Source organism: Falco cherrug, chromosome 10, assembly GCF_023634085.1.
Source record: "Falco cherrug isolate bFalChe1 chromosome 10, bFalChe1.pri, whole genome shotgun sequence".
NCBI classification, from domain to species: Eukaryota; Metazoa; Chordata; class Aves; order Falconiformes; family Falconidae; genus Falco; species Falco cherrug.
In genome coordinates, this window is record NC_073706.1 from 36,207,787 (window position 1) to 36,231,281 (window position 23,495).

Below are 23,495 nucleotides of genomic sequence, written 5' to 3' on the forward strand. Positions count from 1 at the left end.
CCTGTCGATAAGTATTTGGCAGCGGATGGCTTGTTCTCCCCTTGGGCCATGGAGGAATGGTGGGCTGCATGATTGATTTTCAGGACCCAGCCAGCCCTTTTGGGTTAAATCCATCGCTTTAACGGAGGAGAACAGCTGATTGGGGTATTAAGGCATCCTTGGGGGAACAGAGGCTCGGGACGTGCCAGTGGGGAAATCAGTTAAGCTCTCCATGTGCTTAGATCTGCTCTTGGAAGATGGGATGGGACTTGGCTGCATCCATCTTGCTTATGTAGATGATGCTTTTTTCAAAGCAGGGATTAGCTCTTATCTTCCACCTGGCACATGGGGCCTTCACTCTGCATTGGAGTCTCCAGCTCCTCTACAGCAGCGCTAGGACTAAAAATCGCACAGCCAGGCAAGAGGGATGGATTTTTCCTATGTTTTGAACTCCCCCCCTCCCCACCATGTTCCTCATCACCGGGCTCTGGGAGCATAACTCCACATCCTAGTGGGTTTCAGGCTGGACTTAGAAACTGGAGTCCCGCTTTAGCTGCTCCAGGCCCCCTGTGTCCCAAGCTGAAAAGGAGCTTGTAGCTGGCGCAGAGGACCAGGGGACAGCGTGAGCATCCTGTTGGAGGACTACCCTTGGCAATACTCGCCCAGGGAGATGTGGCCCCAGAAGGCTGTAGGATAGGAGAGATGCTGGGTCAGATGGGTGACTGTCACGTCACCCTGCAGAGGCTGGGTTATGTTTTAATACATTGAAAAAGACAAACCCAGCAAGCTGCCAGCGTGTTTCCTTACCAGAGAGCAGGGAAGGAGCCTATGAGTTCACACGAGTGGGTGACCAGACATACTGGGAAAACAGGTCAGGGAGGCACAGTCTCTGGACACCAAGAAAGAGTTCGGCATCTCAGCCTGCTTAAGGAAAGACACTCTCAGAGTTAAGGGGGGAAATACTGTATTTTCTTTTCAATTTTCTATGATGAGACAGTAATTCTGACAGCAGATTAGATTAAAAAACCCACACAGTTAAGAGTTTGGTTTGAAAATGCAAATAAAAGAACAAGGGGAGGAGGCTCATTCAGGGAAGACTATGATGAACCGCTCCTCTGACCCATCCGAAGGTCTGTCACTCAGGGCATTGCTTTGGGCTGTGCCGTCTCCTGACTGCCCAAGGACAGACACGGGCCCAGCCTTGAGCTACCACGGAGGCTACAACACAGCCGATGTACGGCATCGCACACCCAGCAGAAGCATGGCCTGAGGGCTTGATCAGGGGCTGCGATGCACATCCTGCTTCAACCTGATGCTGGAGGTGTTCAAAACCTGCTGCCAGCTCCATGTCAGGCTTCCCCCCTCCCTGCATCACGTCTGGTTAGCAGGTACCCAAAGGGCTGTCTCTGTCTCGCTGTGCTGAAGAAATCCTGCAGTTGGGAAATGATGTAGCAGGACTCGGAGGAGCTCTGGGCACTTAATTGGTGTGAAACTGGGGCTCTCCGGAGAGGTGCTGGGTATCTTCTGGTTTTGGAGTACCTACTGATGATTTGGGTTTTTTTGGTAAGATGCTACTGTTCTCTAGCCAGTCTGCAACAGATGTCCTTAGGCGTCCAGATGCAGGGTTGCAGGTGGAGATTTACAAGCAGGCAGAAGCAAGCTTTGGAAGCAGCACTGGTCACGTCTGGGGTTGTGGGGGACAGTGAATGTGTCCCAAGTGTGCCCGGGCCTGTCCCCACTGCCCATGCCAGACCCCTCCAAGGCACGAGGCACAGTTAGAAAGCCAAACGGATCAGCTGCAGCAGGTGGGGACAGGGCATCTGCAGGCTGTGTCCTCACTGCTCTCCCACAGCTCACCTTGGGACCTCTTCCCCACCTGTGCCTCTGATGCTCGTGGTGAATTCAGCATAGGGGATGACGCGTATGCATTTCACTGGGCATAACCATCCATTCACCCACTACCCAAAGACCCTTCTCGGGAACTTCCTTGGCCCCACCTGTACTGCTGGCAAGTTTTTCAGTGAATTTTGGGGAGCCAGGATTTTACCCTCTATTTTGCCTGGTCTGGGGTTACGGCTGGTGCTGATCTCGCCCCCTTACCACCCTTAGCTTTGCCCTCCACCTGCTGCCACTCCCTAACTGGAGGACCTGTTCCAGCGCGCTGGGAAAGTGAAGAGTCTTCTACTCCCAGCACGGGCTGGGACTCTTGGCAAACTCTCTTCTGCTTTCCAGTACTGCTTGTAACACTTCATCGTCCTCCTGGCTCCACCAGTATTTGCCTATTGACGTCAGCCCAGTGAAGCAAAAGGCTCCATATGCACTCATCTGGCCCTCCGGGAGGATCTGCAAGCACAGCTGAATCAGCTACAACCCCTCCAAAGCAGCACTGTGCCTCACTCCATCCGCAGCACGGGGTGGACATGAACAGAGCTCTCACCAGTGTTAGTAAGGTGGAAAGCAGGTAAGGAGGGTGTTAAGGGCAGTTGGGTTTCAGAACGGGGCAGCAGGGAAAGCGAACCCAAGTCCAGCAGCTGCCACAGCACCCTCCTGCCCAGGAGGCACGCTGGCTTTCTCAACTGTCTCTTGAGTTTTGGCCAGTTCGAAATGTTGCAAATGATGTTTCCAAAAGGTCTCAGGTGGCTGACAAACACCTACGGATTTTATTGGTGTGATGTCAGCTTGAAGATCACTTAGTTGCTTTAAGAAACATTATTCTCAACTCACTGGCTGTGGATGAAGCTGGGAAGATCTGCGGTTTGGGGAACCTGGGAGAAGTTCACTAAACTTGAGGGAACCTGCGTCAAGTGACTTTGCTCAGCAGAAAGATGGGTCTTCACGGCCACAAATTCAAGTGACCTCTTTTAAAGCCTATCCTGACCCCCTTTTATATTCATACTCCCCGAAGAGTCCTGCTGGCTGGAGCTCCCCTACAAATCCCCGTCCTGTTAGGTCAGGCACGCAGATGTCATGCCTCCAGCTCTCTCACTAGTACCCTCACTACACAAAAACACAGCACCAGAGCCCTTGGGCTCTGAAACTCAACCCTTGGGGCACACTACTGCAACCCCCACGTCTCTCCAGCCTGGGATACAATCTCCTAGCACCCAGCCAGTGCAAACCCGCTGAGAAGTGACCTAGCAGTCTGCACCAACCCGCTGTAGAGGGGTGATGAAGACAGGCTCTCCCCTGCCTCCCCGCTCCCCCACTTCATCAGTGAAAAAGCAAGTAGTAAACATGCTGGACAGCCTTCCCCGTCCCCTCTCCAAAGCCCAAACCCAAGAGCAGCTGTACAGCTTCTCTGCAGAAACAGAGGTGCTGGGTGCTGGCGCCAGCCAGCTGTCCCCCCAGAAAGGAGACCAGGGCTGGGAGACGTGAGAGGGTCTTGTTCAGCTCTGAGAATCATTCTTAAAAACAAATACTGGAAGACCTAGCAGTAAAGCAAGGGGCTACTCCTGCTGGAGATGTCAAATAGAGACCTCCCAGCACCACTTACTCAACAGAGGGGAAAAAGTAGCTAGCAGGGCCCTAATGACTATTTTCCATGTAATTTAAAATCTAGTTCCGTTTCTTTTTCTTTTTTTTTTTTTTGTTTTCCTTTCCACTCACTGGATTTCTAATCCTCGTAATCTTTCTCTACAGCTCCCGTGCATGTGTGTAAGTGTGTGTGCAGCAGAGGCAGTGGGGGTCAGGCGCTTAGACACATTTGGCAAAGCCAACAGAGTCATTATCACGGTCAAAGACGGTGTAGTAGGGACCGATGAAGACATCTCCCAGGATCCAGAGTGGGCCCCCGGGGGGTGGGATGTCCAGGCCTGAAAAGCCGCTCAGGCAGATGGTCTCTCCTTGTACAGAAACCTAGACAGAAGAGTGAGAGCTTCAATCCGAGGAGGGCCTCCCCTTCCTTCAACCCTGTAAGCTTGGGAGGAACACCTGCCAGTGCCGGCTGCGCTTCAGCCTCTCCCAGCCTGAGCTCCGCAGCTTGCAAAAGTAATTCCCAACCTGCTGCTCCCATGGCTCCAAACCCAGCTTCCCTTCCCAGAACCTGTATGCAGCGAAGGGTCAAGTAAAGCCACACCTGCCCATAAACCTCCCAGTCCACACAGCTCTTGAATTACAGCCACTGTTGAAATTCTGCACAAGATGGTCCTGCAAGTTGACTCTGCTGGCTTAAATGCCAGGCTGGTGGCCTCTGCTATGATAAGGCTGGACTCGCAGCACCAGAATCCAGCAAGAAAGGGCAAAATATCTGTATAAAAAGTGATGCAAAAGCCTGCCCGCCCTTCCTCTCCCATCCTGCTATCCCTCATGAGCATCAGGCAGTGGGTCTCATTCCTGCAGGACCTTTGGTGAGGTTGCCTGGGTCCACCAGCAGTGCCACCACCCTGTCACCTCAGCCCCTCAGGCTTTTTCCCAAGTGACAGCTCCAGCCCTGCTTTTGCTGCTCTTGCCTTTTGGGTTTTGTGGTTGAGGTTTGAGTGGAGGAGGCAAAAGTCAGGCCTTGGGGGAGAAGCACAGGGCTGGCAAAAGCTGCCTGGGCATACCTTGAAGACATACTGCTCGCCGGTGAGCTGGTAGGGCTTCCCTCCTAGCGTTAGCGTGACGACAGGCAGAGATGACACCTTATCACAGGGGATCACGTACTGAAACAGCAACAGTAAAGGCTTTAGATGGCAGGTCCCACACCCTCAGGAAAGGACACAGTCTCCCCCAGGCGCAATCACATCTTTGCTGTGGTCTTCCCCAAAAAAAGCTCATCTCAGGGTGCAGAACAGGCTTGAGGTGGGGTAAACGGGTTGCTCCCTGCCCAGGGCTGCAAACTGAGGGACCTGAGGGTTTTATGGATACGGGTGGAGCCAAAGGATGCTGGGCTTAGCTTTTGGCTCTGCTGAGCCCTAGGGCACAGCACCCTATGCAGCAGGGCTGAGGTCTTTGTCACTGGAGGGGGAGACGTGGCTCAGTACAGCCTAGAGACATAGACAGGGCCTTGCAGTGTGATGAATCGACAAGGATGATTTAGTTAACACTGGCAAGTCTTGCGGAGGGTGGCAGGTCTAAGCCAGCTGTTGCTGCAGCCCACGGTCTTGTAACACTGCAGAAAAGTCCTAGAAGTGTTCATGGCTCTGTGATTTGGGAGGGCTTTCAGAACAGAGCATCATTCCTAGAGGGTCTTTATATCCCTGTCCCTCCACAGTTTCCGGGAGGACAGATGACCTTGTGAGGTTAGCTACAATGGTTAAAAACTTGGCAGGGAAGGGTTGTTACTTGCATTAAATATATTTGTATTAAAGTGCCTCTGGACTCACATTAATGTGAGTCCTTGGCCTCAGCTGCAACTCACACCCCTTCCCCTCCACCTCCCAGAGACAGTGTCAGAGGTGACCCAAAGCCTCCTGAAGTTCCCAAGACCTGGCCCTCTCCTGAGAGCATGAGCAGGGCGGTGAATGCTACCCGGGGTCAAAAGACTGCGGGGTCCCTGCTATACCAGGGGCTTTTCCAGGAGCACAGGCTGGGAATGGAGAGCAGAGGGAACAGAAGACCGGGGTCTCTAGAAGCATCTGGGTGCAAAGCAGGGCATCAGTGCAGATGCCGCAATGGCCACGGACTCCCACTTTCCCAGCCCAGCCTCACCTGGCCTTTGATGAGTGGTTTTGCGCCGATGGCTGTCTGCAGCTCCTTCACCTCCTTGGTGGGGCCGGTGATGAGTGAGGTTCCTGTGTCCACAATAGCCTCGCAGCCCCCTTTGCACAGAGTCAGCCCATTCGCAACATCCACCCTGGGGAGAGATGCCCAAACAGAAGACAACCCTTAGAGGCCTCCCAGCGAAGGCTGCAGGAAAGCGGCAGGCAAAGAGCTGAAGATGGGTGCGCCTGGGCAGCAGGCAGGCACAGAAGGGAGGGCTGTGACAGATACCTGAGAAAGACAGGTGCCTAGAAATAGATGCAGTGCAGACCTCCCAGCTCTCCCTCATCTGCTTCTGACTGAGTGGGTGCCTTGAGGTGTTGCTGTGGTTCTACAGAGAGCCTGGACCGCTGCCTGCCTACCCTGCCTGCGACCTGCACCCCAGAGCAAGCACTGCAGCTAACCTGAGCAAGCCAGGGGCAATGCATGAGGGACTCTCGGGACCTGTGCTTCTGCAAAAAGCAAAGGGTTAAAGGGGTGGTGTGACAGCTGAGAGGGTCGTGGGCCAAGGAAGGGTGCGTGCACCTCAAAGAGGCATGACAGGAGCTGCCATCACCCACAGCACGTCTGACAACAGTGCAGATGGATAAAGCCTTCCAGCCAAGGGTCTGCCACGCTTTGCCAACGCGGCAGGGCTGGGGGAAGATGAGAACTAAAACCCTGCACTGGGGAGGAGATGCAATCCCCGAGAAAAGGATACACTCTGATCACAGGCCGCTTTTAAGTTCCCATCACGTGGCAGAGCTCAGAATAGACCGCAGGGCTGGCGGCCGGCAGCTCAGCCTGTTCTCCTCCCCTCTGCCTCCAACAATGCACGCTGATTGCCACGCCATGCCCTTCAGTCAAGGGCTGGCTTCCTGGGGCCTCATCCTGCGCCTCCGGAGCTGCGTGCAGGGGAGCCACGCAGCCTGGGCCTTGCTGAGAGCTCAGCAAAGCCGGGGTTTAATCCATGGGGTTCGCCCTGCCTGCAAGGAGGGCACACCAGCATTTTTACCCGCTTGGCAAGGGTGCAGCAGGCATTTTCAAGGGTCAAGCCATAAACAAGAGGAAAGGATTTTGCAGAACATCTCCTGCAGTTTTCTGCCTCTCCTCCCTTTCCAGCAACAAACGACCCAGATTTCCAGCCTTAGGGTGGGAATTTAGTCTGCTTTTTTTTGGCGTGATGTGTTGCAGGGATAGATACGATTCTTTTTCGAGGAGGGTCTCAGCCCAGCCCCAGGTGTGAGCTGTCTGCATGTGTGTCCCCATGCACCTAGTCAGGTGGAGGGGGAACTTACGCATCCATGTGGACCTGCCAGTACGCCTTGCGTGTGACGTTGACCCAGCTGAAGTCACCGCTGTAATACTTGGGGTCGGTCCCTCCCAAAAGCAGCTCACCACCAGGCTGAGCAGTGGGGTCTCTGAAAAAAAAAAAAACCAACAAACCCACAACCAATCATCCAACCTGTTAACATCAGGGGCAGGACAAGCACACACCCCTCCAAGTGCCCCCAAAATACACGCCGGGGTGCCTGGGGGTGAAGCACGGCATTAGCAGCATTGGAGACAAATGACTTGCATCACGCTACAGTATGTCAATGTAAGGAGAGCTATTGTGAGATAGAACGGGGTGGGGAAATGGGACTATTTTAGCCCAGCCAAAGCATCCTGCCCTGCAGCTTTTCGCCTGGTGCTTTCTCACAGGCACCTGGAGAAACTCGCTGCATAGAAAGGGGATGGCAAAGGGGAACCGAGCACTGACACAAGGACTCCCCCAATAATTAGCTCGTAACACATATCTGTGCAGGGTCGGACACGGCTGATGCAGCGTTAGGTTATCTGCACTCGACTCCGCGCCAGCCAGCAGCCTCCGAGCCGAATCCTCAAGGTTACTGTCAGATACAAGCTCACTGCCGAGCAGATGGGAAGAAATATGGTGATGGGGGAGGGCTGGTGCTTGAACGGCCAGCAGCAGCGCTCTCTGCCCTCCCCACTCCCGGCGCACTACTTTTTGGGCTGAAGTAGTTCAGAGTCTCCCCTGCAGTACCAGGAGGGTGATGGGGTGTCCTGGTGGGAGCAGCAGTGGGTGGGAAGGTGCTGGGAGCCACAGAGGAGGATCTCCCCAAGAGGTGAGGGAGTGATAGCCCCATCATTACTGGTGACTGGTGGGGGCATGCTTGCCTGGGGGGTGACATGGTGGTGGCCACGTGGCTTGTGTATTTTGGCAACAGGCCAGGGCTGTGTTTACCCCCACAACGGGGACAGCACTAGCAGCATGTAATCTCATGATCGCAACCCTGTTGTTACTTCTCTTTCCTCTGGACACATCTTCTGTCTCTTCATCATTTAAGAAATCCAGTGGCAGATCTACCCAGCTTTTTAATCAATAAAACGGCTGCCCTTCTACTTCCCTTCTTCTTACTTCACAGCAGTTAAAGGAAGAGATTCTGGCCTGACATCTCCAGCAAGGAGACCTTGCTGAGACCTCCCCAAAGGTGCTGGTCAAGGGTGTAAACCAGCACACAGCAAGAGATGCTACTGGGAGACACAGAGAAATCCCTAGCTGGGCTTGCCCTTGAAACGAGAAGTGTGCCACCAAAGCCAACACTACCTGTTCAGGTAGAAAGAGAAGATGTTTTTCTCAATCAGCTTCTGTTGCATGATGTTATCGAAGAAAGGGGTGACCTTGTCCACTGAGATCTTCGGGAATGCCATGCCCAGGATGCCGTCGAATTTGGCAGCGATGAATGTGATGCCTGGCTGCTTCACGGCCTCCCCGAAGATCTGGTTCTTGATTTTCAAGTTACCGAGCTGAGGGGAGATTGGGAGGGAAGGGAAAAGCAGATTGTAAAGAACACTGACTCGGGACCAGGGTGCAAACTGAACCCAGTCAGTTCCTCAACATGCTGCCACACTCCTGCCTGCTTTCACTCTTGCATTTGTGGGCAGCTTCAGAAACCAGACACCCTGGTGCCACTCTCCTCAGGTGGCAGGGGGGCAGTGGGACAGACGCAACGAGACAGTCCGCTCTGCCTGCACAGTGGCACCTCCCGAGTCCCTGCAAAGCTCAGCGCACTCCTAAGGGCAGGAGCCCCCTTTGCTCTTTGGCCACCTCACTCCGGCATTTCAGCCTTTTGCAGGCTCCTGGCACTGGCCATGACATTTTGCAGCCCCTCCTCTTTGCACAAAGGGCCCTTTATCACTTTGTCCCCGCTGCATCCCTTCCCCTATCACCTACCTCACCCTTTCCTCCCAGTCTGAAAAGCTTTGTGCTGCACCTTTAATCCTCTCCCCCACCCCGTACATCTAAGTTATCTCTGTGTCCTGCCTTCTTGGGCACTGCACCCGTTCCCAGCTGAGAGCACAAATCCCTCTCACCTCTGCCAATAACCCCTGTGATCTCCCCTACACCAGAAACATCCCCAGGATATTGCTGCATCTCCCAGAAGAGCCACAAGCCTGCAGAGACCTCCCATGGGAGGGGAGAAGATCCAGCCAGGGAAGCAAGGTTGAGCCCGAAGCACAAAAATAGCAAGCGGAGTACTGTGAATGCAAAGGTCACCTCTCTTGCCAGCCATCAGAGGGACCGGCGTTCCCTGCTGGAAAGCTGAAACGCCTTGCAAGGGCAGATCCCCGGAAAGAAGGAGATCGCAAAAAGCAGGATAGCTCTGCTGACAGGGAGCAGGATGTGTCTGCTGGCTCTAGCAGTTCAGGAGGTTTCTGAGCTTCTGGCTGACCACAGGCAATTTCAGCATCCGTGCTAGGACAGTTTCAGCCTCTCAGCCTGCAGCTAGCAGCCCTGTAGTGAACCGGGCCGGACTGAAAAGCTGGCCTCTCCTACCTGATGGCAGATAACGATCCCTGTAAATTACCAATATCCCCCCAGGGTTAGACAGTACAAGGCTGGGACTGGCGGTGCTGGCTTTAATGGTATCAAAGGCTTGTGCTAGGAAAGGGCTATCGAGCCTTGCAAAAGCGAAAAGCCACAGGGCAGGATGTGGGGCGAAACAGCTCACAGCAACGCATCCGCGCGCTGCTGCATGGCGAGTGCCCCAGTTGTACGCTGCAGGTTTACGAAAGCCACCGCTCTACCACTTGGCACAGCTGGTCCTGCACCTCAGAAAGTTCGATAAAGCTTCCACTTAAAAAAAAACCACAGTAAAATGCGATGGACTGATACAACGGAGCACTAGGTTCGTCTGACTATTGACCTGGCTGCACAGCCCAGGAGGAAGGCATTTATCTGCCCGGTGCTGGAGCTGCAGCAGACCCTGCCCGTGCTTGGCCCGCAGCAGGACTGAAACGCAGTATTTTCTTCAGCAGAGCGCTGGAGCCAGGTGACAGGTCCTTTGTCTCTGTTCCTCGGCTGGCTCTCGCCCAAACACAGTGACCAAAAATCATTACCAGTGGATGGCTGTGTGGTGGCTGCCCTCCAGCACTGTGCAGACAAGTGTCAGCACCCTGCAGCTCGCCTGGCCTCCTTGTTGGTGGCCCCAGCCAAGCAGGCAAGCGCTGGATGGCGAAGGCAGACTAGAGGTGAGGGCCTCCATGGCACAGTTTGGCACAGGGCTCAGGGCTCCCTCTGCAAAGGCACAGAGGAGAGGTGAGGAGGGGCATTTCCTCCGTGGCGTATCTCTACAGCAGCCCCAGGAGTGACTTCATGTCCCATGGCCAGCAAGGTTTCCTCTGCTGTCCTTGACAGACATCCCAAGGTCAGGCTGTGATAAAGGGACGAGATGTCTGAGCAACAGGGGGCTGGCTAAGCCCACTGCTCTTCGGACAGCAAGCAGCACCAGGGAATGTGGTGCTACAGTGCATCATTCCTCCACAAAAGGAGAAATGATGTTCCATATGAGCTTGTCACCCCCTCCAAAAAAAAATTCAGGGCTGAGGGACTCTGGGCCACCTGCCAATTAGTGCCTTTCAGTCGGATGTCAGTGCTACCACAGGCTGCTGTGGCTGCTTCCACCCATCAGGATGGCTGGAGCTGAGAGGGTCACCCTGAAGGCTGTTGCAGTGTCTGAATTTCCAGACTACACCTGACTGGGAGCTTGTCTACAGGATGCTGTGCATCAGAGGAAGCATCTTGGTGCTCAAGCTGAAGGTCCCTGACCTGCTGAGTTGGCCCTGCTCCAGCATACTGCAAGCGTGACACGGCTCAGGCTCCATGCATGAGGTTTCTCTTGCTTCTGCCCAGACCGAAACCAAATGCTACAAGCTGTGCTGGCTGTTAAGAGCCATCTCCACTTCACGAACAAGCTCAGGCACAAAATCCTTCCTCTGAGCCGCCGGGAAGTGGAGAGCTAATTAGCAAGCTGGCATTAGGGTGATAATTACAAACCATGAAAAAAAAGAAAAAGCTGCAATTTTACTTCTGACTCACTTCAGCCCCTGCTTTAAGCGAGAAAGTGCCTAAACCAGCCCACACGTTCACAGGACAATGAAGTTCACTGTTTGCCTTGCTGCCCCACTCCATTACTGAGATGAACGCAGATGCCTCTGCCTGCTCCGTATTTTGCAAACCTAATGTATGAGAACCCATTAATGCTCCATACACAGTGCCTTCATTTGGCGAGAGCTGTGGGAAGGCTCAGATGCGTGGAGGTTTTCTTCTTTTTTTTTTTCCTCTCTTTTTTTTTTTTTTTTGCAGTGGGGTGTTTCTAAGAGAACCAAGGGATGCAGGAAATAAACTGCATGAAACAAAAGCCAAATGGTCCCAAGGCTGGGTGGGCTGCAGGAGGCAGAGAGTAAAACCAGAGGTGCAAAGCTGCTGGCAGCCCCTGTGGCTCTCCCCTCCAGCCTTGCCTGCACTGATTTTCAGGATTCATTGAGCCTGTCAAAGGCCCTCTCCCCCAAAGAGGGTCCCGCACCCAGCCTGAGCTGTTGGTACCGTTGGATGCAGCACAGAGGCAACAGCTACTGCTTCTATGCTAGCCTGAAATTTTCCTGCTGTAAGAATGGGCCAAAGAGTGCTCCTTGCATAAGCCACCCACTTTGGGCTCCTCTCAGATATTTTTCTCTTGACGTTGATGAAATTGGTAAGCCAATACTTTTCAGCTGAACCTAACATGGAAAACCCTAAATCCTTAGATTTACGTGCTTATTCAAAACTTTTGCTTTGTCTCCCGCCAGCAAAGCAAACTTATGCTCTTATACCTGCCAAGAGACCAAGTAATCTGGGGGCACGTGCGCTGCAGTTTGGCAGCTGGCAGACTCTCACGAGCATCTGTACCTGGGGGGCAGTCGTGAAAGGTGCCCACCCTTCACAGGACAGAAAGCTCACCAGCAAGCAGGGCCCACCTCAAGCTGGCAACCCCCCCCTCCAAGGTGTCACGCAGCTTTTGCAAACATAAGCACTGGTTCTTGACACCAGGATGGGGCAGGGAAGAGCCCATTTCTCACCAGTGTTTGCACAGCTGCCCTGTGTGGATGTTGGCCAGGAACAAGCTGGGCACCACCAGCAGCCTGTGCAGCGGCGCTGGCATGTTCCTGGGCTGGGAAATTCCAGAGTCAAGAGGAAGAGGGTTGGAGGGATGGCCAGAGACCATGCTCCTAGCCTGCTGACCTGCTGATTAATACCTTCCCCCTTCTCTGCCTGCCTTGGTCACTGTCACTGCCTTGTTTCAAAGCACTTGGAAACACGGTGCTATGCAAGTAGGACACTCAAGAAGTTCATGGAACCCACGAACCCATGGAAATCAAACGGCTTTGAGCGTTCTGCCGAAAGCGGGGTGGGGCCTGTGGGGGCAAGGGCAGCTGTTACTCACCGTGACGGTGTCCTGGCTGAGGTACCCAGAGAGGCTGCCTGTCCCGTAGTGGATGGCAAACTCTGTGCCGTTCTCCACGTAGGTGCTAGACTTAGAGGCATCGTACTTGTGGTGCAGCACTGCAGCCAGGGAAGGGGACACAGAGGGACAGAAAACATTAGTGCTCCTTGATACCTAGGGCTCCCCAGTACCTAACTCCACACCCCCTAGCTCATCTGGACAAACGGACACTCAGGGATGTGAAGGTGGGTCTGAACCCAGCATCTGCCAAGTCCAGACTGCTTAACAAAGCACTTCCAACATCTGGGGAATTAGGTGGGCAGATCCAATTTGGCTGTGAAATCGGATTTGGCCACTGGGTATTAAAAGGCTAGAGGCTGCATCGTTGGTGTGTCAAGGTGCATTAGCCAGCAGAGCAAAATGTTCCCCCCTGTGCCATGGAGTACCAGGGTGGCTTTAAATATAGCCTGTGCATTCTTGTTACTTTTGCCAAAACTGGCTAGAAATTGTTTTTTAGATGGTCATTGCTTTTTGCACAGAGAGGGCTCAAAATATTTTTTTATTTGCAGAGAAGGGCTTTCCCCTAGTCTAAGCTGCTTTTCCCCTTGGAAGGGTTTGGAACTGTACGATATGCCTGGTTTTATCGCTGGGCAGATTCCTCCTCCACAGATTCCTCCCCAGTCATGAGCTGGGCAGCGGAGTGTGGCGAGCTCAGCCAGCCCAGCCCCATGGCTGCTGGCTGAGCAGGGCAGACAGTGGCTGAGGACCAACCAGCCAAGCCCTACAGAAACCCACATGCTGTACAGGGACTTCCCTGGCTGGGCTGTCTGGATGCTGCTCTGGCAGGAGGTTAAGCCCGCTGCATACTCACAAAACGAGTCCTTTGCTCCCAGCACCTCCCATGCCACTGCCTTGAGAAACCAGCTCCCTGCTACAAATCAGGAACCTCCAAGACAGCCCAGATCTGGATCTCACCACCTTGCCAGTATCCTAAATCTCATTTCACATATGCAGGAAGGTGGTCCGCCTCCTCTCTGGGCACTACCAGGGCCATACAAGAAGTCCAAATTTCCTCTTTACCCCCAGTGCTCACTGCGGGCTGCCTTTCATGGTCGCATTTGTTGGCTCCACAGGTTTCTCCATTCTGCTTAAGCAACACTGCTGGTGGCTTCTAAATGGCATTTTGCCATAACCGGGTTTGACACCTTCAACAGCGGAGGCTGATTGCATAGGAATGCCACTGAGCAAAAAACCTTGTAGTCCCCAAGATGTTTCATCTCACCGTGCCTACCTGTCTTTTGTTAATTATAAATCCGTAAGCATGCACGCACATGCTCCATGCATTAATAAACCAAGAACTAGGCCAGTTTGTATCAGATCTGGCAAGAGGCTGATTTTTTTTTCCACTAGCCTTACGCAATGGGGCAACAGCAGCATCGGTCTATAATTTGGGGAGAAACATCACAACCTGCAACGCTGCTCCCCAGCTGCAGGGCTGAGGCTGTTGGGGAAGGTTCGAAGCTGTGCGTGGGTGACGCGGCACGGAAAAAACAGGAAGGGAGTAATGAAGGATGGATGGAGGAGGTTGGGATCCTATTTCAAGCTCTGACCCTAAAGAGTCCATCAGCCTTTGGCAAGCCCTTTCAGGCTGCTGCCTCAGTTTCTCTTGCCATGCCAGGACCTGCCTTCTGCGGGGAAGAAGCTGTTGAGCCATGGCTGGCACTGGTGACACTTACAGCAGGCGATGTCTAGCAGGTGACAATGCACAGATGGCACCCAGAGGTTGGAGGAGCCAGTGTCAAAGACCACAGTGAACTTCTGTGGGGGAGTTCCGATACCAATCTCACCATAATACTGGGCCTGCAAAGGAGGAAAAGGGAGCCATGAGCAGAGGTAGCTGGCTAAAAGCTGGGATTAAAGACCAAAAAATCTTAGGACTGAAAAAGGGACCAGCTTCTTATCTAGACACTGCCCTCCTCTTGTTTTTGGCAGTGATGGGCTCCCAGCCTTCCTCCTCTGTAAGGGAGGCTCCCCTTTGGTGTTCAAACCTCATTACAGCAGGTGTGAAAAGATAGGCTGGGGTGGAGAAGAGGGAAAGGTGCTTGCAGGGAAGGACTTTTCAGGCAGGGAGACAGGACAGAAGAGAAGGGGGAAGGTCTGCAGGCTGGCATGCAGTTCAATATACGGAAGAGAAAAAGGATGGGAGGAAGCCAAGCAGAACACCTGCGTTATTGAAAAGCTGAAACTGGCTGGGAAGCTGCTTTGCTGGCAGGTTTGCCGAGAAACTGTGGGTTGCAGCGAGCAGCAGCCCTACTCACTGCAGGTGGAGGTATAACTGCTGGGGCATTTGGTGCATGCCGGAGAGCCCCTGGGGTGGCAAGGAATAAACAAATGCTCAGTCACGGGTGTGGAAAGACTTTGGAGGAGCTGGAGGGAGAAAAGGGCATCAGCAGCACCACCACTAGAAAGGTATTCAGGGCTACAGGGTGAGAGCTTGAGTGAAAGGGATAACCCTCTGCCCTGCAAGCCCGTCTTTGCTGGGACTAGAAGAAACCCGAGTGGCTGAGATGTTTGTAGGGCATCCCTCTATCCAGAGGGGAGGGGATGAATGGGGAATGCTTGGCAGGTCCTGGACGAACCTGTTTTTCCCCAGCCCTCCCGAAGAGGCAGAGAGCTGTGTCTTGCTTGACGAGCAGCTGGATCAGGGCCCTGGAGAGAAGGCTGCTAGCAAGGGAAGTCAGCCTGTGGCCTTTCCAACCCCCCCCCCCCCTCCCCCCCGTGTACTTAATTAAAGGGGGGGGGGGGGGGGGCAGAAAAAAATAAGGTTATCAAAGCGGCTCACCTCCTGTGAGCTTACTTTGCAAGCCTTGCTCGCTGAGTAATTAATAATCCATTGCGATTAGGCGTAATAGGGAGGCAGCACTTCTTTCAGCGATTCTGCAATTATTGCTGGGGCTTGAAAATTAACCACTGGTGCAGGGGCCCTATGTATCAGATACACAGACCCACAAGGGGTCCCAGGGGCTGGTGGGGACCGTACAGGGCAGTCTAGGTTGTGCTTTCATCTCAGCGGCTCCTCTGGCAGCAGGAGCCTTTTCAGCCAGGCTAGGAGGGACCCAGCAATCCCTTATCTCCCACACCGCAGGTTGGGCCGGTCCCCCTGTGACAAGGGAGCAGAAGCCTTCCCCGGGCGGTGGCCTGAGCTGTGGTCTCAAGAGACAACACTGTGGCACAATGACTAGCGTGCTGGCTTTTGACACCACTGATTAAAACAACGGTGGCCCTTCCAGCACAGCCCCAGCAGGACAGTGCTGGCTGGATGACAAGAGCCCCTACAGAAGGGGAGCAGGGGGAATATTCTGAATTAACACCCAAATATCCGGCACCAGATTTATTCTGTCGGCCAGTGTTTACATGCTATCCCTGCAAGAGCCATGAAGGTACCCAGCGGGGAACCCAGAAATAGGAACCCCCATGTGTATCTGGCAGCTGGGTGAGGGCAAACCTCACATCCTTTATCGGGCTTTTCCTTTTATTGCTGCTTCCACCACAAAGCTCCCTTTGCTCCCTAAGCTGCTTGAGAAGGTGGTGGCGGTGCACAGCGTCGTTTCCCAAGGCTGTGCAGAAAATGAAGGCTAGAGAGAGGAAGGGTCCTGCATCCCCCATCCCATGGCAAGCTTGTGCCCAGTGTGAGCCCTCTTCCCCTGCCCCATGCTTGCTCTTTTATGCCCCAAGGAGCGGACCATGATTTTTATGCCAGTCTTGCAGAAAGTGGAGCCGAAACAGACCAGAAGATGCTAGGAAAGACCGCCAGTGAGCAGGTCCCTATTTATGATTGTTAATTAGTGACAAATGGGAAAGGACATAGGTCACAGAAGCTGCAAAGCTCCCGCTTGGATAGCAGTGGGTTGTTTGTTATTACTATTACAATTATTATTAGTAGTATTTTTGGTTTAGCAATGATGGCAAGCAACTTTCAGCAACCACCCATCAAGCCGTGGGGGTGCACAAATCTGTCTTACGGGATCAACATCTCTCCCCCCTTCACCGTCCCAGCTGGGCGGGAGGAGGCTGGCACGTCCCACCCCCCCCGGGATGGGCACCCCCCAGAAGTGACAGCCACCTGACCAATATCAAACTGGGGTCTGCTGGGTGTGTGTTGGGGGGTTGCAGCGGGGCATTACTCACATCCATGTAGTTCTTCAGGATCTCCGGAGTGGGCTCATCCACGTCGGCAAAGCCCAGCTTGAACTTGAGGAGCTGGGTGAGGGCGTTCATGTCCGGGATCTCGCTGCCCACCTCGCTCAGGACCCGCCGCATGGAGGGGAACTTGGTCAGGGGGATCCTGCGAGGGGAGGGCAAACGCCCACCTCTTAATAGGGGGTGGGGGGTTCACCCAGGGATGGGGGTAGCACAGCTACACCGAAACCAGGGGACCCACCTGCATGGGATGGGCAAGGTTTGTGCTCCTGCCAGCACCCTGCGCCAGATCCCCTGTGCCGCGAGGGGGGTGGCAGGTGGCCGCCGAAGTCCACCAGAAATAGGGGAAACTGGGGTGAGACCCCTCCATGGGCCCCGAACCCCACCGGGGCAGTCCCTGCCCTTCTCCCCTCTGCTTCACCCACCGGGGAGCAGCCCCGCCGGGGGGCAGCGGGGCGCCTGCGGGAGCAGCCCGGCGGCCAGCACGGCACGGCACGGCACAGCACCTGCGGGTCCTGCCCCAGGGCATCCCCCCAACCCGAGGGCCCGCCGGTGACTCACCGGATAAGGGCCGCGCAGGGCCCCGCCAGGGCCAGCAGCAGGAGGAGGAGGAGGAGGCGGCGGCCGCGGAGCGCCATGGCGCCGGCGGGCAGGGGGCGGCGGCGGGCAGGGGACAGAGGCCGGAGGGTCTCGCCGGTGCAGGGCCACCGCGCCCGCTGCCTTCCCCGCTTTTGTAGGCGCCGAGGCCCCTCTCCGCGCTCCCTCCGTCAGCTGACGGGCTGACACCGCAGCCGGCCGCGTCACGTGAGGGCGGGCCGGGCCGGGGCGGGGGCAGCCGCGGGCGGGGGCAGCCGCGGGCGGGGGGCGCCGCCTCACGCCCCCCCAGGCCCCAGGCCCGACCCCCGGCGCCGCGGCCCGTGACTCAGCCGCGGGGAACCGGGAGCAAACACCGCCCGGCGCGTCACGAGGCGCCCGGCCGCGCCTGCTCGCTTCGCTGCGGCCCGGAGCGCCTTTGGGGCGCTGCGCGGGTCGTGGCTGCCGCTTCCCGGGTGTCCTGGCTTTTCTCCTTTCCCTGGGGAGGTGTGGGGGGGCACCCCCAGGCAGCAGCCCCCCGACACCGCAGAGCGCAGCCCCCCCCAGCCTGGCAGTGAGGGGGCTCAGTCCCCAGCCCCATGCTTGTCCCCAGCAATGTGACACACACACACACACACACACACACACCCCGACTGGGACTCATTCCTCCGGGCTGGGGTTATGTTGCGGGGGTGGCATTCCCTGGACATAGTTTAGGAGGGGCCAAGGGGGTGCTGAGCCAGATGTGGCCCCCCCACCCCCCCAGATGCCACCATGGTGTGGTACTGGGCTGCCCACAGCCACCAAGGAGGGTGCTGGTGCCAGGCAGAGCCTGGGGGGCTAGGCCCACCGGCAGACGCTGAGGTGCCCCCCCCCCAAATGCAAGGGCAATCATGGGGGAGCACTGGGACAGGGTCTTCGCCACCACCGGGGGGTCACGGCAGGGCTCAGAGGTGCCACCCCGCTGCTTGGGAGGCGGCAGATGGGGCTAATCTCTGCCCGGTTTGGCCTGAAAGAGCGATGGGCCTGACCGAGCTCCTACAGAGCCACGAGACCAGCTGGGAAAAACACGAATAAAACCAGATTTGCAGACACTTTCCCTTTCAAGTCCTGAGGGTTGAGGGTGTTTGTTTTGTGTTCCTGCTTGTGCCCAGCCTCCGGGGTGGGAGAGCCGCAGGCCCCGGGACGAGGTGGGCACTGCTGGGGTGAGGGACCCCTGGCTTCGTGGCAGGGTCCCTGGCCCTCACCCACCTCCTTCCTGCTCATGCAACTTCTAGAAAATTGCTGGGTCATGCTGCTGGCGCCTCGCTCACGCCACCTCTTCCCCACCCTCTGCCTCTTCCATCCTCCCGTGGCCTCACGCTGTACCCCACTGCCCCGGGTCTGTGCCTGCCACCCCCCCCGCCACGGGCCGTGCCGGCTGTGTTTGGGGGTCTTTCAGCCCTGGGCTGCACCACCTCTCCAAATTGCCATGCCTCGGTCAAGCCAAGGGTATCGGGAAACCTGCCGTCTCCCTGTGGTACGCAGCACCCGATGGGATGAGGTGTTCTGGAATGATGGCCGGAGGCGCTGGCTGAGTCCGCTGCATCCCGTTATTTCGGCCAGCCCCCGCTTTCCTCCTGCCCCTGCGGGCATGTGGTCAAGGCGAGTGCCACTGACCCTGAGTCAGCAAAACCCGGCACCCTCCCACCCCGCGGTGCTGCGTGACTCAGCAAAACCCCGCGTGGCTCTTTTCGGGCCAGAGGCCAAGGCATGGTGGGTCCCCAGCATCTCTAGCACTGCTGCTGCTGCTGCAGGCTCCAGCTCAGGGGTATCCTCCCCTTGCCCCGCCGGGTACCACCGGCGCTGAGTGCCCCCAGGTGGGAGCGGGTCAGACATAAACTAACCCAACCAGTCCCACCCAAGCAAACCCACCCTCCCCCAGGTCTCTAAACGCCTTTGCATATGTGCTTTGCAGACAAAAAGGGTAGTCCTGATGCCAAGCCCTGGGCTCCCCTACACCCTTTCGGGCTCTCCTGGAGCCCACGGTGGAGCCAGGGAGTTGCCAGCCCTCCTCCCTCCTCTTTGAAGTGGTAGGGAGACCATAGCCGGCTGGGCAACTTGCCCCCCACCCCTGGGGGCACCTACAGCAGCTCCCCCACCAGCATTTCCACTCCAGCCAGTCTGCCGTGTTTGTCCCATACCATCACACAGTGCAGAGCAAAGTCTTTCAGCAGGGTCAAGCAGTCCAGACCCAGTCTGCGTCCCCTTTATTTAATTCCAAGGGATTAAGGGCAAGCTTTGCTGTTCACAAAGCTGTTATGAACGAGCCTTTGCTTGGGCTTCGTGGTAGCAGGGCTTGTGTCTGCATTCCGAGCCGCGCTCATACCAGTGCAAGAGAGTTGCTGCTTTTAGTCGTGCTTCTCTAAGTGACTTACATGTCCACTGTGCCCATCAGCCCAGATGCTTCCCAATGGTTTGTTGGGAAAAAGGGAGGATGGGGCTGTGTCAGGGAATGTTATGATACTGGTCCTCTCCTGGGTGCCCGCAGGGTGGGAATGGACTAGGGGATTTATCTCCAGAGTGTTTAATTTGGCTCCAGCCCTTGGCACCATTGGTCTCAGAGGTGACACCGCTGTGCCTGAGCACTGGGGGACCAGTGGGCCCAGCACGGAGCCAGGATTTCTGTGTTCGGGCTCCCTCAGCACCTCTGTGGGATGTTTGCCCTGATATCAAGGCCCTGAGAGGCGCAGTGGGGATGTTTAACCAGGAGCTGGGAGCACATCTTGGTATTTATAGGCTGGGACCGTGAGAGTTGCATTGTGTTATCTCCAAAAGATAGGCTGGCATGAGCCTGGGCTCAGGGCTTTTTACACATTTTTCCTTTTTTGCAGAGCAAGACCTGGAGCACTGCGGCTGAGGCATCTGGAGCAGGCAGACATGTACAAGAGATGTACGAGGGACCTGTCCCCCCTCACTCCTATTTTTGGCGCAGTGGATGAACCCCTTTCCTTGCTGGTCTGTCTCCTCAGCCCCCTGCGTCCCCTCAGCTGCCGGGGGGTGAGCTGGAGCGCTGGTCCCCGGCGGCCACAGCCGTGGGCGTGGGGTGACGCACCCCTGGGATCGGGCCATACTTTTCGCAACCTCGATCCTTGCCAGAGAGGATTCCCAAGGGTCGAATGACTCAGTCCCAGTGGCTCCCACAGGGAGGAGCATCCCAGCCCCAGCCCTAAGAGACTGGGGTCCCCTCCGTGGATGTTGCTGGCGTGTTCCACCTGCCCCTTGCTGCACAGTCAAGGACCTGATGCTGCTTAGTTTCAGGCTCTATTTTTTTACAGGGCTCTAGCAGCATCCCCATCTGCAGCCTGGCAGCACTTGGGCAGGGATGCTACAGTGGTCTCTTTCTCCTTACACATGGCCATGCATTTACCTTTGCCTTTTCCTCGATGATTTTTTTAAAAAATTATCTATCACGGTGGTAGCCAATGCCCTGAACTGCAATGAACTAAAGGGCCTGAAAAGCTTCAGTTCAGAAATGCTGATTATTTTTTGGCCAAGAGGCGTCAAATGCAAAGCTGCAGCTGGGATTTCTAGAGGACAACCATCTCTTCAAATTCAGGAAAAAGTGGTCGAGATTTTGCAGCTCATTTCTAAAGGACAAAAGAAAAATATTCCTTGGTCTGAGCTGAGCAGAGCCTACAGGCACACAAGCCCAGGCAGGTCTGGTTGCAAACATCCTGACTCCAACTTAAGGTCCCGGTGCTGGTGTGAAGCTGCTGGATGCAGCTAATTAGCGGAGCCTGATTCACCAGCTCTGAGCCCCCGAGGGAAGCGGCGGTAACTTTTTCCCGGCGCAGTGCCAGGACCTCGACCACTCCCAATGCCGTTTCCTAAACCGACGTACAATTCACAGGTGAGGGTGCATTTTCCAGCAGCACGGGCACATCCCAGATTACACCCTTTTTCTGGGCGACACCTGCAAAAGAAAACTTGAAGGTGCTTTAGCAGCAGCTCCAGACGGTGGGAAACTTGGGAGCAGGGGAGGGGCTGCACTGAGCACGGCAAAGGGACGGATATAGGCACTGGCCACCACGTCCCAGCGCTGCAGGCACTGGGGGAGATGTCCTGGGCATCACGGGCAGTAGCAGTCCCTGGTCCATCGGAGCTGGCTGAGGCTGGTTTGGAGGCAGAGCTGGCCAGCAGCCTGCTTAAACATTTTTTGGCTGTCAGCATGGACTGCAGTGACCTTGGGGAGACACTAAGTGGAGTTGCAAAAGGCTTAGGCTGGGTGGCAATTGTTCCCTTGGTGTCTTCTCACATCGCAAACCCTGATCTTGGTGGCGGGCGAGTGTGGCTGACTGGTGGCTGGGTGGCGTGGCTGCGTGTCACAACGGGCAGGAGCCCTGAGCGTGGCTCCATCCTCATCAGGGCCATTTGCAGCAGCCTTTAAGCACAGGGTGCTTCCACCCCGGTGGACCTTGTCCATCAAATCCTGCTCTTCCAGCTTTTCCCCATGATATTTAAAAAAGAAAAAAGACTTTGTGCAGCAAAATGTTGATGGTCTTCAAGCCTGTGAACTGCCCTGGTGTCTTCACTGGGATTTACTTGTACACTGTCCTGCTTTGCTGGGCTGCTGCCAAACTCAGCATCGCCCATCCCCATGTCCCACGTACTCCGTGGCCCTGCTCAAATCCCTGCCACTCCCATGCCACCCGTCCGTGCCTGACCCCACTCAGCGTTGGACATCCTTCCGCATCCCCCATCCCGTCCTCCCCCGCGGCTGGGGACACACCTGGTACCCACTGCGGGGAGGAGGGACCTGCCTCACCCTGGTTGCCGGCCCTGTCTGCTCCTCAGGGCAGGGATCTCGTGGTGTTTGCCTCACCTGAGTTATTTTGCAGCAGGCTGAAATTGCTGGGGATGGGCAACAACAACCCCAGCAGGCGCTGGCAGCAGGCAGCGTGACCGGCGGCTGACGGGATGGGATGGTAAGTGGCAGCGATGGCATCGAGTCATCACCTCCCACGCCAGGATGTGATGGGGAGCACCGGGACCCGACTCACCTTGTTGCCTGCCTTGAGCAATCCCTGCTGCGGTCCCAGGGGCCATGTGAGCCCTGCTTGGGGCAGGGGGTTATCGGCTCACCGGTGGGATTTCCATGCACAATGCAGAGATGTGCCTCTGGCCACACCTGTCCATTTTCTCTGCCAGCACTAGATGCCACTTAATTATTTCCTTTCATTTCCAGCTGAAGCTTCCACAAGAAGGCCATCATTTATGCAATCATATATCATCCATGTGACAAAGCACCAAAGCAATTGAGCCTTCTAGTTCTGGGAGGAGGGTGGGCTCAGGAAGACAAGGCTCAACACCCCACGGCAACCCAAGGATTGGCTTAAAATTGCAATGTGTTTCCTTGGAGAGGGAACAACCATCCAGCTTCCACTGGAGATCTGTCACAACCTCCTAGGGCGGTTGCTGCAGTGTGAATAGGCCAGGAAATCTCTTAATTCCTACCTATTTATTGTTGCCTTTCTCCTAAGCTCCAGCTTCACTTGATGCTGCAGCCAGCATTTTCCAACGTGCCTGACTGGGGTTAAGATCTTGAACCCACATTTAAGCACCTTGGCAAACAAAACCTGCGGCTTTGCACACCCTCTCTCTGAGCTCCCGCACGCAAACCACCCTGTTAATGATTATTTGCAGCGTGGGACTTGGCATCTGAGCCTGTCTGGCTGCGAACCCCTGAGTGTTTCTGAAGGAGCTCTGCCACCAGGGTGGCTTAGGGTAAGGGTTATGGTCAGAAATGTGAAGATGCTTCACTGTGCTCGCAGCTGCAGGTGCTTGTAGGCTGTGGGTAGAGGGAGGTGTGGGAGCATCCCTGGTGGACACCGCAGCTGTGCCTGGGTCCTGCAGCCTCCAGCATCCTCTCCCGCTGCAGCCAGGAGTCAATAAAGCTGAGAACTGCTCGGACACTGCCAATGCAGATGTCTGTTAGCAGCTAAACACCTGCCAATCTCCCCTCCCTGCAGTGCCACCATTTCAGAAAAAAATCCTTTCTCTCTCATAGCGCTAAGTTTTTCTTTTTCGCATTGCAACCCTGAACTGACTGGTGCAGTGAGTGGGGGATTAAGGGCAGCTCCTGGGCAAAGGTCTCCTGCAAACTCCTTGGGGCCAGTTGGCTGCAGCCTCCGATCCCTGGGGTCACGCGCACCCCCCCAAACAAGGGTTGTTTGTTCGGCACCGCTGCAGGGCTGGGCTCGGTGGAGGAGGCAGCCGGCCGGCCTGCGGCTGGGCAGAGCAGGGCATTGCCTGCTTCCCTCCCTGCACTGGGAGGGG

At 55.7% G+C, this 23,495-nt stretch overlaps 1 protein-coding gene across 1 annotated transcript; it reads right to left on the bottom strand.

Moving 5' to 3' along the window:
* Positions 1 to 926: 926 nt before the first annotated feature.
* Positions 927 to 17,436, bottom strand: CTSD (cathepsin D). The gene is made up of 9 exons (XM_055722142.1): positions 17,166 to 17,436; positions 16,593 to 16,749; positions 14,141 to 14,264; positions 12,405 to 12,523; positions 8,249 to 8,448; positions 6,936 to 7,058; positions 5,608 to 5,752; positions 4,521 to 4,619; positions 927 to 3,834 (listed from the first exon to the last, which is right to left on the bottom strand). The coding sequence occupies exons 1-9, from the start codon at positions 17,240 to 17,242 to the stop codon at positions 3,673 to 3,675; spliced, it is 1,206 nt and encodes a 401-aa protein (XP_055578117.1). The 5' UTR covers positions 17,243 to 17,436; the 3' UTR covers positions 927 to 3,672.
* Between the last annotated feature and the right edge of the window lie 6,059 nt (positions 17,437 to 23,495).